Below are 17,190 nucleotides of genomic sequence, written 5' to 3'. Positions count from 1 at the left end.
TACGAAGCAGGACAAAGTTTGTCATCTATTGCACGTAATTAGATCTCGCTGCTTCAACATTGAATACTATTTTAAAGGACAGTGCACGTATAAAAGAACGTGTTAAAGGATCAACACATTTAAGATGGAAAAGCTATTAATAATATGGATTTGGTGAGTATGGGCTTGGCACACACCCAGAGTCCTGAGTTGGATATCATCATTCTTCACTTTCTTGGTGATTCCCTTCTACTTCTGACTCTTGTTCTATCTCTCTCTCTCTCTCTTTTGGGATAATTGAGCAATTTTTTTTTTTTTGGCTAGTGCAGCATAAGCCTCAGGCTTCCTTGCACCATATGGCTAATAATAATAATATAATAAGGATAAGTACGGTGAACCCCAAGCCAGGTTCGTGAAAGCAGTGGTTGGTTTAATATGTTCAAGCATCGCTCTGGGTTCCAGAAGGTTAAAGTATGTGGTGAAGTTGCCAGTGCCGATTTTGCAGCTGCAAAGAAATTTTGTGGTGTGTTGGAAAAAAACCCCTTCTAAATTTCAACTTCCATAGCAGCGCGCTTATCAGCTGGAGAGTTAATTCTGGCAATGATGCTTGAAAGGTAAAACTCGCTGACTTTATGCCTATCTCTTCTCTTTTTGTAATTTTATAATTTTGTACACGTTTTAATTTTTTCTGCGCATCAGATAAAAAAAAAATTGAATAAACAATTCTATTTACATGTTCATCGAACATATCTTTTTTCCTTCAATCAAACTTGCGAGTGCTGCATAAGCAGTTAGGGAAATTTCGACTTCCATAGAGTTCCGCAGATCTCATCCCTTACGTAAGTTAGGGAGTGGGGCTGTATTCAGATGCTGTTAGAAATTGTCAAGCATACATTGCACTGATTGTTAGTAAGCATTTGAGGCACCACATGCTGATAAATCCAACGTATTCATATCATCACTTAAAATCCATGATGACTTTCATGTGAAATGTGAAGCTTCTGAAAGTTTATCAACAGTCACACAGTGCTTCTTTTGCATGAGTTGTTATGCTGTTTCAATTTTTTTGTGTGTACTAGCAGATGAAGGCCTACCTACATAGTAATTATCAGCATAGTAACTTTTCCTTCCATTTTTGAATCTCTGTTACCTTTCAAACATAGTATTATGAAGCAGAGCATCCTCCTCATAAATCTGATTCAGGATGCAGCATCTGATCCAGATGCTGCATCAGGACTTCTAATGTTTCAGAAACTCAAACATTGGAAATGCTGAACATGATGTTTAAAATATGACATTTTTAACACTCAGAAATCATGATAAAACAAAATGCATTTCATAAGCAAATGAAATGCATTTTGTTGAATGAAACATGTATTGAATGATTAACAGTCTTCTACATATGTGCATTTGTTGTGTTTACTGGCTGCAGCACTCTTCAACCAGTTCAGCAACTCCTTGCCTGTACCACATATGAGGGTTGTTCATATGAATTTTAAAAAATATCAAATAAAGAGAACCTAGTTTGAACTAACAGATGTATGTATTTGCTAATGTTTGCGTATATAGGTGTAGGGTGGCATACTGCAATGTGTGTTTCTGACTGAAGGAGAAGCAAATTTATAGGAAATTCTGTCTGAGGAAAGCAGCATTTTTAAAAGATGTACAGTATGAAAAGGTAGTTCTGCTGTGAATTTGCAATGACCTGATACAGTAACATTTTCACATAATTAGCATTAGTAAAAATACTAATTATGAATCACCTATCCATCCTCTCGAACAGTTTGTCTCTAATTCTTCCCTGAATTTATTCAGGCTATCCACTTCCACAATGTCAGACAGAAATCAACCACCCATTGGCTAAAGGCAAACTTCCACACATGTTCTGGAACCATCCTTCCTCAATTTGAATTCATGCCTCCCCATGTGCATAGTCTGAACAAGAGCAAGAATCCCATCAGCATTGAGCTTGCTTAATCCATTTAAAGCTTTAAACACCCCAACAAGAAAACCTTTAAAGCTTTAAACACCCCAACAAGAAAACCTTGTAGGTGCCTAGTCTCCAGATGCTGCAGTTTGCAGAACTGAAGCCTTTCTTGGTGAGAGCACCCTTTTGTTCCCCTCACCAATCTTGTTACCCTTCTCTTTATTCGCGCCAGCAGCTCTACATCCTTCATAAAATGGGGGCTCCTTACCTGTGTGTATGCAAGTTGTGACCCGACCATTTCCTTATACAATGGAACAAATACCTCCTTATTCCTTCTAGTAAAATTCCTGCATATCATAGATAAAAACCTATATCCTAACCTGGCAGCCTGTCTGCACTGCACAGAGATCTTCATATCTAACTTAGGACTTACAATACCAGTCAAAATCTAATACCGGTATTTGAGTATTTTTAATTTATGAAACCGGGATACCGGTATTCCAAAAACAAACGTTTTTCTCAACAAATTTTGATGACAATTAGGTGCGATAAAGTAAGGGAAAAAAAAACAAGTACTGTAATTACTTGAATTCATGTTTTAAATAAACTTTTATTACAATAATAAATATTCTGAAAAAAATCATTAAAATACAGTTATTCTAAAAACAAAAAAATACATATTGCTACTGCAACGTTTAGTTATGTTTATGCATCCACACTCCTTTCTGAATAAAGCGAGCTCTTAAGAAACATAAGCAATCAATAGTATGATCGTTTAAAATGGATCTAATTTTGGTACATACAATATTTGATTAGTGGCAGAAAACACCCTTTCAGATTCTATTCTGGTACTATTGTACTGAGATAATCGGAGACGATCTCAGTCCATATTTTCTAGGCTTTGAACTTTTTTTAGCAAAAATAGTTAAAAGCATTTCGTTAATTTCCGACTCAAGTTCATCTTTTAAAATCTCATTGGAGTCAGGCAATTTCTTATTTTGGAAAGAATTTGTGGAACACTGATGTTCTGTTCCATGTTGGTCTTCCATGGTTGAATTATGTTCATCATTTTCTGAAGGAGAAAGATGTTTTATTAAGCGAAGTATAATTTTCACTATGCAAAGAACAGAAGGACAAATGAGATTGGACCCTTATGTAATGGATGTGGGATAGTATTAGATAACATAGCTGAAATTGCAGGTGAACTCAACGGTTAGTTTGCATCGATATTTAAATAAAAAAAACCCTATGTGTCAATGAGATATTAGGGAAGTGAAGTTGAAAAAATGTAATCAATAATGTTGAAATTTTGAATGATTATTTAATGAGAACTTTCGCACCTACAGGCAAGTAAGGCTCCTGGTTGATGGCATATACCCTATAATCTTAAAGGAGGTGGCAAGTGAATGCATTGAACCATTATGAGAGCATCACTGGACTACAGAGATTCCATTGGATTGGTACAAATTGGAACATAAAGGTGATTCTAGGAGTGTAACGGGAAATTACCAACCAGATAGTCTAATTGCAGTAGTAGGGAAAATCATGGAGGCAATGATCAAGGGAGGAATTCGGGATCATTTAGATGGAAATGGAATTCTGTAGGATACACAGCATGGTTTTGTAAAAGGGAAAATAATATTTAACAAATCTCGTTAGCCATTTTGACAGGTCACTTGTTATCTGTATTTAGAGAATAATTTCGACATTGTTTATTTAGATATCAGCAAAGCATTTGACTCAGTCCCACATGAGTGGTTACGTTATAAGTTGGAGCAGGCTGGAATCATAGAAAAAATCCTTAGATGGATAGCACGATGGCTTAAGAGCACCAGGCAGAGGGTTGTGATAAATGGTTATTCCTCAGATTGGGTTAATGTAAGTAGTGGGGTTCCCCAAGGATCAGTATTGGGACCAATTTTGTTTTTGATTATCTTAAATGACATCTATGAAGGGATGGAGAGCATGAGGTCTAAACTTGCAGATGATGTAAAGATCAGTAGAGTAGTTAATGATTGCTGCCAAGCAGAGCTTCTTCAGAGTGACCTAGACAGACTTCCGGGATGGTCAGAAAAGTTGCAGCTATATGCTTTAATTCAGCAAAATGCAAGGTCTTACACCTGGGGAACAGCAACCCCAAAATAACTTATACTCTTGGTGGAGATGAACTAAAGTCAGTAATGGAGGGATGGGACTTGGGAGTTACGATACGGTCAGACTTGAAGTTGTCCGAGAATTGTGGATAGGTTGCAATGTTGCATGGTTTCCTATCGATGATTTATCGAACATTTGCTAGTAGAGATAACGATGTCATAATCACATAAAGATTATTTTATAACCTTTGTGATTAAATTATAAACAATTATTTTTTTAAAATTAGTACCAAAAAACCAGTATTGTTTGTATCAATACCGGAAAAAAATGACCGGGATCCCAGTATTGTAAGCCCTGATCTAACTGCGCTATTACCACCAGTTCTTTTTCATTTTTTCACTACCCTGAGTGTAGTACCACACAGTTGGTATGTTAATGCAGGTTTTATTTGTTGGCTGGCTAAATGAAAGGTGACCAAGGATAGTAATTGGTGGGGCCATCAGGATTCAGTGCTGAGGTCTCCTCCTTCTCAGATCAGGTCAAATCAGATTGGTCAACTTAATGTAGAGGGTTTGACTATTGATGATCATGCTCAGGTAGCTGATAAACTGAATGAGTATTTTGCATCTACATTGACACATGAGGAGTTATTCAAGGAGGGGAATGCCAGAAGTTTATCAAACTCTAACAGGGAGCTAAGTGAGTTTGTAATAACTGTGGACAAAATGGAGGAGAAATTGTTGAAGATAAACATAAGAAAGGCACCTGGGGTGGATGGGATCTATCCAGTTATATTAAAGGAGGCACCAAAGGAAGTAAGCAAACTCTTAGCCATAATTATGAGAGCTTCCTTGGACTCAGGGGAGGTACCCATGGACTGGAGATGTGAAAATGTGACCCCAATTCACAAATGAGGATCAAAGGGTGACACAAGAAATTACAGACCTGTTAGTTTAACTTCTGTTCCAGGGAAATTAGTGGAGGCACTGGTTAAAGAAGCACTGGAAGATCATCTAGACAAGACTTCAGTTATACCTTGGACACAGCATGGGTTTGTTAAAGGGAAGTCTTGTCTGACCAATTTGATTGGATACTGTGATGTGGTCAGAAAGGAACTGGATGCAAAGAATAATTTTGACATCATATATTTGGATATTAGAAAGGCTTTTGATACTGTTGTAGAAGGAAGACTGCTGCACAAATTGGAGCAGTGTGGCATTGGAGACAAATTGCTGCTATGGGTAAAGAGATGGTTGAGGGGGAGAAGAGACAGAGAGTGGTTATCAATGGACACTGCTCTTCGTGGACTAATGTTATTAGTGGATTCTCCCATGGATCAGTGTTGGGTTATTGTTGTTTTCTGTATTTATTAATGATATTGAAGATGGTATATCGGAGTTAATGTCCAAGTTTGCAGACGATACAAAGGTCGGCAGGGTTGTTGATGACACTGATGACAGTACGCTGCTGCAACAGGATCTAGAAAAGTCGAGCAGATGGGCTGAGAGGTGGCAACTAGTTTAACATTGACAAATGTAAAGTACTGCATGTGGGTAGCAATAACTACAGAGTAATGTATCAACTGGGTTGTACTACACTCGGGTAGTGGAGAATGAAAAGAACCTGAGGGTAATTGTGCCGTCAGATATGAAGTTTTTTGAGCAGTGCAAAAATAGCTCACAGTCTTGTCAATGATATGCAGGAATTTTGATAGCAGGGATAAGGGGGGTGATTGTCCCCTTGTATAAGGCAATGGTCAGGCTACACCTTTACTGTATACAGGTCTGGAGACCTCATTTTAGGAAAGATGTAGAGCTGCTGGAATGAGTACAGAGAAGGGCAACGAGATTGATGAGTGGAACAAAGGGATGGTGTTACCAAGAAAGGCTTAAGTTCTGCAAATTGCAGCTTCTGGAGACTAGGCACCTGCGAGGTGATCTAATTGAGTTGTATAAGGCCTTGAATGGATTGAGCAAGCTCAGTACTAATGGGATTCTTCCTCTTGCTCAGATTACTCGCCTGAGGGGGCATAAATAAGTTAAAAGGCAGAACTAGACAAACATTTGGAGTGAATGGATGGGTAAAATGGGAAGGTTTTTTTTTGTCTGATGCTATATAAGCTGGCTTTCTTGCATCATATACTATGCTAATGCTAATCTGGGATTACTGCTACCCATATGCAGTACTTTATATTTGTCTATGTTAAACTTCATTTTCCACTTCTCGGGCCAACTGCCTAATTTTTCTAAATCTTGTTGCTGCTGCATACCATTATTATTGTCATTAACACCTTGCCAACCTTCGTATCATCTGCAAACTTTCGATGGAAAAGAATATTCAATCTGTTTAGTTGTAATACATTTCTGATGTGTTCATTAAAGGCATATTTTAAAGGCACATTGTTTAGATGTAATACATTTCTGATGTGTTCATTAAAGGCATATTTGTAACACAGGTAAAAAATTTTACTTAAAAGAACGATACTTCATTGCATTCCTTGCAGAAAACTCCGTGGGTAAGTCTTTGGTCACCAAGAACTTGCTCCATGGATTTTTCTAACATGGGGCCACTTTTTTAATAATCAGACACTGCATAATATTTTTCTCTACAACTTTTGTGTTATTACTTGCAAAATAAATAGTGCCAAGACATAAACTTGATGAAATGGGAGGAGCAACTCAAAAAATATTTGGAATCACTGGAGACTGCATGTGAATTGACATCAGTTCATGTTTAGTTGTAGATATTTCCTATCATTGAGTTATCAGGTTGTTCGCTCAGTGTCTACTTCTTCACTGAGGAGGCCCAAAGTGAGTTGGGGCGAGGGTAAAACTGTGAAGGAATGGTATACATTCTAATAAATAACAGTATACTTTTCCATTGGAGTTTAATGTATGTAGTAGCAAACTTAGTTTGCATAGTGCTACATATGAAGTCAGGCTGTGCCCTACTTCATCAATAATGTAATAACAAAATGTCATCAAAAGGCAAAATTGCCTAGTCTTTGATGTTTAAAACTTATTCAAGTTAGTCTTTGCCCAAATTAGTTTTAATCTAGCAATTTTTAACTTTGTGCTGGTGTATCTGCTGTAATCAATTACAGTAACAATCTATTCTGGCCACTGTGTCCTCTCAGAGGTATGAACAAAAATTTATTATTTGAAGACCAGTCATCTAGTGATATTGAGTGTGGTATGTTACAAACCATACTGAACAATAATACTTGCAGTATCATGCCTCTGCTCCCCCCACTTCTATTATTATGCTGGAAGATTTTGTTGAGAGAGTGTTGAGACATTGTAGCTATAATAAATAAGAACTGTCCTAATGTTGTATTGTAAATTGTAGCCAGTTTCCCAAATTTTACAAAGCAGTATTTGTGTGGCGTTTGCAGAAATTGCTAAAATCTACAGTAATTTTTTTGTAATCCATTGCTTACAAATGAATAAATGTGGTACATTTTCTGAATTTTATTTGAACAATCCTTGTATATGAGAAAGAAAGAGAGAGATAACAAAAATATAATAAATAAATGCAGTGATTTCTTGGTTTATGAACTCATTACAACTAGAAAATTTCAGAAAAAAAAATTTAAACCAGTTAACATTAAAAATAAATATATCTCACCTTCCAAATTCATTAACTTTGGGCACATGGCCATTAATAAATTTCAGAGTGAAAGCTTATTGACATTTGTTTATAATGAAAGCTTGTTGATAGTTAGTGCTTGAACTGAAAAATGTTGACATCCATAACACTAATATTTGGCCAGAGAAAAAAAATAATGATAAAATGAAAAAGATTATTAGGTATATTTTTATATAAAATTTAACCAGCACTTGTTCTCATTGGTTCTGACTTTTCAAGGAATTGTGATTAATTATGAATGTACTCAGGCATATAATTGGGTGATTAAGGCCAATTAAAACATGCAGAAATAACACGATCAACAAAGTGCACTGCACTGTTTGTTACTGTATTCTGATGCACTGTGCTTTATGTATTGCATCATATAATGCAGTGGTTCCCAAATGGTGCACGCGAGAGGATGGCAGGTGTGGTGAGAAGATTCAAAGACAGTCAGGGATGTAGACATTTTTAAAACATTCATATGCCAAAAATAAATATGAAGGTCATTTTCTTATTTATTTTATACATATATTTATAATATGGTAAATATATGTATAGAAATCCATAGAATTTTCCAGAAGTTTCCAGATTTTAATAATAATAAAAAAATAGTTAAAAATAATGTAAATTATAAATATACTATTTAAAATGTCTTTAACCATTTTAAAAAGAGAATTTTCCGATCTTTTGTAGAAATTTTTATGCATTTCATGAATATATTAAAATTATATATAAGGAGAGTGGTAAGAACTTTCAGTCAGCTTTATTATAATGTATTTGCAGATCATAGCTAGATATTTTTCCAAAGTGAGAGCAAGATCATTAAGTGAGGATGATCTGGAATCGTCGTCTTCAAAATCATACCAACAGGTTGAACAGAGCGCTGAAGGAAACTCATCGAATTTGACACCAGTAGCAGGCCCAAGCAAACCTCCAAAAAAGAAAGTTTGTCAACAATACATGGATAGCTATCTGAGTCTCTGTTTCACGTGGACTGGAGATAAAAACGTACCTCATCCTATGTATTTGAACTGTGGTGAGACGCTTTCCAATGCCAATATGGTTCTAAGCAAGATGAAAAGACATCTGTTGTCGAAACATAAAAATCAGGCAAACAAGGATGCTCAATATTTTGAAAGAATTTTGGAACAGCAGAAATTCCAGCAATCATATTTTGAAAAACAAATGCCAGTCTCAGATAACATGCAGATTATATCTTACCAAGTGGCTGATTTGATTGCTCAACAGACAAAACCACATACAATAGCTGAAAAATTGATTCTGCCTGCCAGCTGCTTGGTTGTGAAAATTGTTTTGTGATGATGATGACCGAGAAGTTATGAAAATTCCTTTGTCTGATAATTCAATTTGCAGAAGAATAGTTATGGCAGCTAATATTGAGAAGCATGTTTCTGAAAGTATGAAGAATTCTAAATTTGCCATTCAAGTTGATGAATTGAGTGACATTAGCGGAAAAACACAGTTGCTGCCTATATCAGATTCATTCACAATGACAAAATAATCACACAGATTTTATGTTGCAAGAAACTTGAAAAACATAACAGAGGACAAGATATTTTCCAAACCTTGCCTGAGTATTTTGAAAAGGTTGAGATTTCATAGGATTCTTGTATTGGAATTTGTACAGCTGGAGCCCCATCTGTGATAGGGAATGTGAGAGGCTTGGTGCCACTCATCAAACAGAAAAATCCAGATGTAATATCAACTCACTATATTTTTACACAGTTGCATTAGTTACCAAGATGCTTGTAGCTGATTTAAAGTTGGTTGTAGATCAGGCCATGCACATTGTGAACTTCATTAACGTAACCACTAATGACGTGGTTATTTGCTCAACTATTCAGTGACTATGAATCAGAACACTAATGCCTAATTCTGCACACCGAGGTTCGCTGGCTGTCTCGCGGAAAAGTTTTAAATTGGGTTTTGGAATTGAAGAACGAGTTAAGAGCATTTTTTGAACAAGAAGGGAACCCATTGTACCACTATCTGGATGAGAATGACTGGTGTGCAAAGCTGGCATATTTGGCCGATATCTTTTCCCCGTTGAATGTGCTCAACAGCCTTATGCAAGGCCGCGATGACAGTATCCTCATGACTACAGACAAACTAACTGCATTAAAAAAAAAGCTTCAGCTCTGGTTCAGAAGAGCAATGTAACATAACTTTGAAATGTTCCCACTGGTAAAAAGTTTTAAAACAAGCAATGAATCGTATGGCCTCATACAGGGATGTCTTGCAACACAGGTAGGAAAGATTGATCAGTGCTTCCCATTGTTGTCCACCAAATACGGAGGATGTGGAAAGGTCAGGGAATGACCACCGCATATTCCCGGAGCAATATGGCCTTAGTTGCTAATGCTCCTAAAAACCAAATAACCCATTGTTGTCTACAGAAAAATTTGACTGGGTTAGTGATCCCTTTGCGAATTCAACTGTTCAGATCTGACATTAGGTGAGGAGGAAGAGGAAATGACCTGCATTTTGAGTGATTGCACCTTGAAATTGAAACATGGGAGTATGCCACTGGACTCTTTTTTTTTGGATATACAACCAGATCCCCACATCTCTTCAAGAGCATTATTCATTCTTCTTCGGTTCTCCACTACATATTGTTGTGAACGGGGATTTTCAGCTCTGACAAATATCAAAGACCAGAAAAGAGAAAGGCTTATTTGTGTTGATGAGAAGATGAGAGTTTGTTTGTCTCAAATTAGACCTAATATAAATGAGATTATCTGACAAAAACAAGCTCTCACCTCTCATTGAATTTGTATATTTTGTGATTGAACATGTTTTTGTACATTGTGTTGTATTTTCTGGATATCTCATAATCATATTATAAAGTAGTTGTGTTCTATGTTATAATTAAAACACTGCTAGGAGTTGATTTTTTGTTTTTGAAGGTATTTCTTATCAATAAAAAATTCAGTGTGGCGCAAGCAAATTTTCATTCCAAAAGTATGGCAAAGCGAAAAAAGTTCGGGAAGAATAATGTATTAGGATGAAAACAAAAAAATGTTATCAGGCTGATTTTTTTAATAATATATGATTGGTCTGTACCTTATTGCCCTTGCTGACTAAGCTTAGCCTGGCTTTGTAATTTTCACAGTTCTAAAGGTAAAAACTCAGTTTTTTTTTTTTTTTTATTATTATGAATTCTTGTATATTATATAAAAGAATTCATAAACTTTGAGAACAGTTCTCTCTAGAATATATTGAATAAAAATATCCTAAAATTTTTAATAACTGAAAATTCAAAGATTAAATGTATTCCATAATTTTCAATGTAATGTTTTATAGATATCAGCACAACAGAGATCTTGTAGGATTACTGAATAAATTTGCAGACACTGCACGGGATTTACCAAGAGGATGGGAAACAAAGTTGGATCGCTCAGGAAAAGTAAGAATATTGGCTTACTAAAATGTAGCCTAAAAAGGTATAGAAATAACATTACAATAAATGTAACCAAAACAAAATGTTTCAAAACTCCCTACTTAGAGGAAAATTGAAATTTTATTTATTAATTCATCAATTCCTTTATAACCGCCAAAGAGGAGTTAAAAAAAAAAAAAAAAAAAAAAAAACAGTGTTCCTGATACAACAAATCTAGGAGAGCCTATAACAAAAATAAAATAACCGTCTAGTCACTCTGTCTACAAGTTTGATAATACATATACGGTAGAACGTTGGTTATCTGGAAGTCAGTTATCTGGAACATCAATTATCCGGAATAATTTGAAAGGCTGATCTTTCTTATTTTTTTTATTAATGGAAGTACAGTAAGTTCCGGTTATAGCAGTGACGTTTTAAAATTGAATTTTGATTATAATAAGAGAAAGATCGAGTTTACTACCTGTTTATAAAAGATTGTACAAACAAAAAAATATGGTTGTGACCCCACTAGAATTCTACGTACCTTCAGAAATGCCAATGCTGTAACAGAATGTGTCGATTACGGATACAGAAGCAGGATCTAGCAAGAAAAAGATATGTCGAAACCTGAAAATGCCGCTTTAGAGAGTGCACTCACTTTATTTTTTTTTGTTTTCTTCAGAGTGAAGTTTAGGTGAACCAGTGTCTGGCCCAATTTTCTGTGAAAAAGCATTGGATCTTAATCGAAAATTAAGAGGTAATGAAGATTTTAAGGTAAGCACAGGTTGGCTGAAAAACTTTAAACTGAAACACTGTATAGTTGAACTAGATATTAAAGGTGAGAAACTTTCTGCAGATGAATCGGCAGCGGTGTCCTTTAAAAGTAAGTTCGCTTCAGTTATGCAAATTACGAGAAAGAAAACGTTTATATTGAGACAGGCTTATTATGGAAAGCAGTGCCGAGAAATGCCCTAGCCACTAAAAGAGAAATGCCTGCACCAAGTTTTAAGATAAGAAAAGAGAGAGTTACAATTGCTATGGTACAAATGCCACTAGGACACACAGATTGTCTGTACTCATCATCAGTAAGTAAAAAACTGAGAAGATTTAAAAATCTTTCTAATTTTCCTGTTTTCTATAAAAATGCCTAGATGGATGTTTCTGTTTTCCGAGATTGGTTTATAATTTTTTTTTATTTAATTAATCTTACCTTACGATTAAATTAATTATGATTAAATAAACCTTACCTTAAATTTATTTAATCTTACCAGAAAAATTATCCAGAAAATTTTTCGGTTCAATTAACTGGAAAATTTAGCTATCCGGAAGAGGTCTGACATCAATTATTCCTGATAACCGACGCTCTACTGTACTTAAAATTCATTACTAGTTAACTTAATTGTCTCTTCTTTGTTGTTTTTTTGAAACAAACCAAAGTTTAAAACAATGTTAAAATGATTAAAATCTATATGCTACAATTCATAGATAAAATTCTAACTTCCTTGCCCAGCAGAGCCAGAACAGAGCACTGATTTTTATCTGGCAGTTTATAGGGGTATTTTTAATTTTGTTTTGTGGTACATAATCAGGCTATTTATGAACACCAAAATTTCTTAATTATGCCTCTTACTGACTTCTATAGCATAAAGAAAACTGACTTCTATAGCTGCATAAAGAGTTACTAACTTCAACTAATAGATTAACAGCAGCCGCAGGTAGAGGTGAAAGTGGTTCCACTGCTTCTTTCGGGACATACATCAGCCTCAAAAGTGAGGTGTCACAGATTACAAGAATTGCTGGGCGGGGGGGAAGGATCATTGTGCTACAATCAAATACAATGGATATGTTAGAGTTACTAAAAACAAAAACAGGTGGATGTATACTAATGCTAGGAGTATATTAAACAAATTTGATGAATTTTAAGTACTGTTTAAGTTAACAAATGTAAGACATAGTAGGGATATCGGAAACATGATACCACTCAGATATAAGTGATGTGGAATTTGAATATGGTGTGAGTAAGCTCCAGGACCATATGGTCTTGGAGCTTATTCTTTATTAGTGGAAACATCCAACATTGTTGTCCAAGCTTCCATCATATTTTCAATGTTTAGAAGGGATTATAAGGAACTAGCGACTTACTAACAAGGATTCCAAAGCAATTAATTAAAAAGGATGTGACAAAAGCAAGCTTTGAAGTGGCTTACCTGATTGCAAAATCAAAGATGCCACACACACACAATAGGGGGAAACGTTCATCCGGCCAGCTGCTATTCGCATCAACGAAATAATGTGTGGGTCTGACCAAGCACGAAAAGTGGCAGCAGTACCATTGTCCAATAATACCATTAGTCATCAAATTGAAATCACTGCTGAAGACATGAAGCAGAATTTAAAAACAGTGGTCTCCGACAGTTTTTAAATTCTGTACAGTGGGATCATCTGACAATGTTACCAACAGTAAATTCTAAGTGGGAAGCATTCAAGGAATTAATCGTGGATGCTACTAAAAGTTTTATACCTATTAAGAAATATTGTTCGAGGTTTAGGCCTAAATGGTTATCTAATGAACTAATGAGACTCGTAACAGGGAAGAAAAATGCATGGGATGCGTATAAATTATCAAGCGACTCAGAAGCCTATGGCAGATATAAGCTAGTCTGTAATCAGATCACAAAGGAGGTTAGGCAGGCGAAGGCAGATTACGAGAAATCCTTGGCAAAAGATGCTAAGAAAAACAGCAAGGATTTCTTTACTTATAAACTCTAAAAGGAAGGGGATGAATCTGATTGGTCCACTTGACATCGATGGTTCGATTGTTAATGATCCTGCTCAGATAGCAAACAAACTGAATGAGTATTTTGCATCTACATTCACACATGAGGAACTATTAAGGTTTGAAAATGGCAGAAGGTTATCAAATTGTAGCAGGATACTTAATGATTTTGTAATAACTGAAAGCAAAGTGGAGGAGAAATTGTTGAAGTTAAACATAAGAAAAGCACCTGGGGTAGTAGTAGTAGTAGTGGCATATGATGCAAGAAAGCTTATGCAGCATCAGCCAAAAAAAAAAAAATCACACCATTCCCTCCAAATGCCTGTCCAGTTCCTCCTTAAATTTATTCAACCTATCAACTTCCACAACGACAGATGGAAGTTTGTTCCAGCAATTAACCACCCGCTGGCTAAAGGCAAATTTCCGCACATCTATTCCACATCTGTCTTTTCTTAATTTGAATTTATGCCCCCTTAGGTTCGTAATCTGAACAAGTGGAAGGATCCCATCAGAATTCAGCGTGCTCAACCCATTCAAGGCCTTATACACCTCAATCAGATCACCGCGCAGGTGCCTAGTCTCCAGCCACTGCAATTTGCAGAAATTAAGCCTCTCTTGGTAAGAGGATCCCTTCAATCCCCTCACCAATCTTGTTGCCCTTCTCTGTACACGCTCAAGTAAATCTACATCCTTCCTAAAATGAGGCCTCCAGACCTGTACGCAGTACTCAAGGTGTGGCCTGACCATTGCCTTATACAGAGGGATAATCACCACAAAGCAACTAAGCAAACCCTTAGCCATAATTATGAGAGCATCATTGGACTCAGGGAAGGTTCCCACAGACTGGAGATGTGCAAATGTATCCCCAATTCACAAAGGGGGGATCGAAGGGTGACACGAGTAATTACAGACCAGTTAGTTTAACTTCTGTTCCGGGTAAAATAATGGAGTCACTGGTTAAAGATGCATTGCAGGATCATCTAGACAAGACTGCAGCAATAATTCAGACACAGCATGGATTTGTTAAGGGAAAGTCTTGTCTGACAAATTTGATAGGATATTATGATGTGGTTACAAAGGAACTGGATGCAAAAAATAATTTTGATATCATATATTTGGATTTCAGGAAAGCTTTTGACACTGTTGCGCATGGAAGACTATTGTACAAATTGGAGCAGAATGGTATTAAGGGTAAGTTGCTACAATGAATAAAAGGATGGTTAAGTGGGAAAAGGCAGAGGGTGGTAATCAATGGGTGCTTCTCTTCGTGGACTAATGTTATTAGTGGCGTCCCACAGGGTTCGGTGTTGGGTCCACTGTTGTTTTGTATATTTATCAATGATATTGATAAAGATATATCAGGCTTAATGTCGAAGTTTGCAGATGATACAAGGGTTGGCAGGGTTGTTAAGGACAGTAATGGCAGTGTGCTACTGCAACAGGATCTAGATAATTTGGGCAGATGGGCTAAGAAGTGGCAACTGAAGTTTAACCTTGATAAATGCAAAGTACTGCATATGGGTAGAAGTAATCCCAGAGAAACGTACCAACTGTGTGGTACTACACTTAAGTTGGTAGAAAATGAAAAAGACCTGGGAGTAATTGTGCAGTCAGATATGAAGTTTTCTGAGCAATGCAGACAGGCTGCCAGGGCAAGTCATGGGGTTTTGTCAATGATATACAGATACTGCGTCTATGTCAATGATATACAGATGCAGTAAACCCTCGCTATTCGCGGTATCTGTATTCGCGGTTTCGTGTATTCTCGATCGCTGATTTAATATAAAATGAAACCTTAAAAAAAATGTGAATTTTAAAGTGCCGTGAATATTATCCGCCATAAAAAAACATGGGCGTGGCTAAAATTATCTTTCCTGTTCAAAACAGCGCTCAGTGGGTGGGGGGGAGAGGGATGACAAAATCGCGAGCGTGGATGTTTTTCCTAATCCTTGTTCAGTATGTGTTATGTGCTTGTAATGGAAGTTTTCGTCGTTTGCTTGTAATTTATATGCTTATAAATGAATAAATTTATCAATTTATAAATTGATATGCTTACAAAAGTGATAAATCTACTGTTTTTCAGTGTAAAACAGACTTTTTCCAGTGTGTTAACGGACGAAAGTGACTTTATTGTGGACAAATTCTTTCTAACCCGTACAAAAATATGGCTATGAATAACAAAAGAAATGTGAAAATATCAAAGAAGGTGATGACATTAGCGAATAAAATTGAGTTATTAGACAAAATTTCTAATGGTGAAAGTGTCTCCTCAAAAAATTGGAAAAAAAAATCTGCCGTAGTGTCCGTGAAAGCGCGCTAATTGCTTCAAAAATTTGCTCTGTAACTCGTGATGTTAAATTAGATTAAATGGAAAAGGCTTTAAATCTGTGGATAGAAGACCGAACTCAAAATAAAATTCCGTTAAGTTCACTCATCATTCGTGAAAAGGCAAAACTCCTTTATCAACACTTTAGCGAAACTGGTGATAGCACTGGCAGGATAAATTTTTTTTTTTTTTTTTGTTTTCTAGCAAAGGCGCTGGTTTGTAAGAATTGTTCGAAATTTCTAATAAATATTACATTTAATATTAAATTGTTTCTTATTTTCATTTCGATGCCATATGCTTGCATTTCACTATGTACTGTCTATGTACATAGTCATATTATGAAGGTACATATAATACATACATACATAGACAAAATTTTAGACTAGTTTTTCTTATATATTTCATACTTTGGAACGGAACCCCTTTATTACTATGGAAGCCATAACTGAGTATTCGTGTTTTTGGTATGCGCGGCATTTCTCAGGAACGTAATCTCCCCCCCCCCCCCCCGCGTGAATTGCGGGGGTTAAATGTATAGGAATTTTGCTGGCAGGGAGAAGGAGGTGATTGTCCCTCTGTATAAGGCAATGATCGGGCCATGCCTTGAGTACTGCGTACAAGTCTGGAGGTCTCATTTTAGGAAGGATGTAGATTTACTTGAGGGTGTACAGAGAAGGGCAACGAGATTGGTGAGGGGATTGAAGGGATCCTCTTACCAAGAGAGGCTTAAGTTCTGCAAATTGCAGTGGCTGGAGACTAGGCACCTACGCGGTGATCTGATTGAGATGTATAAGGCCTTGAATGGGTTGAGCACGCTGAATTCTGATGGGATCCTTCCACTTGTTCAGATTACGAACCTAAGGGGGCATAAATTCAAATTAAGAAAAGACAGATGTAGAATAGATGTGCGGAAATTTGCCTTTAGCCAGCGGGTGGTTAATTGCTGGAACAAACTTCCATCTGTCATTGTGGAAGCTGACAGGTTAAATAAATTTAAGGAGGAACTGGACAGGCATTTGGAGGGAATGATGTGATTTTTTTTTTGGCTGATGCTGCAT

At 36.3% G+C, this 17,190-nt stretch overlaps 1 protein-coding gene across 6 annotated transcripts in view; it reads left to right on the top strand.

Annotated features, from left to right (window-relative positions):
• LOC150090769 (E3 ubiquitin-protein ligase HECW2-like) overlaps positions 1-17,190 on the top strand; it is a 518,151-nt gene that overhangs the window by 338,185 nt on the left and 162,776 nt on the right. For all 6 annotated transcript variants that reach the window (XM_090372567.1, XM_090372548.1, XM_090372558.1 and 3 more), the window contains one exon: positions 10,955-11,057. In XM_090372567.1, the coding sequence (XP_090228693.1) occupies positions 10,955-11,057 (103 nt within the window). The remainder of the gene's footprint in view (positions 1-10,954; positions 11,058-17,190) is intronic.

This window comes from Mastigoproctus giganteus, chromosome 1, assembly GCF_048544385.1.
Source record: "Mastigoproctus giganteus isolate SK-2022 chromosome 1, ASM4854438v1, whole genome shotgun sequence".
Classification (NCBI taxonomy): Eukaryota; Metazoa; Arthropoda; class Arachnida; order Uropygi; family Thelyphonidae; genus Mastigoproctus; species Mastigoproctus giganteus.
The sequence above is the reverse complement of the archived record's forward strand: the minus strand, read 5'-3'. Positions and strand labels throughout refer to the sequence as shown.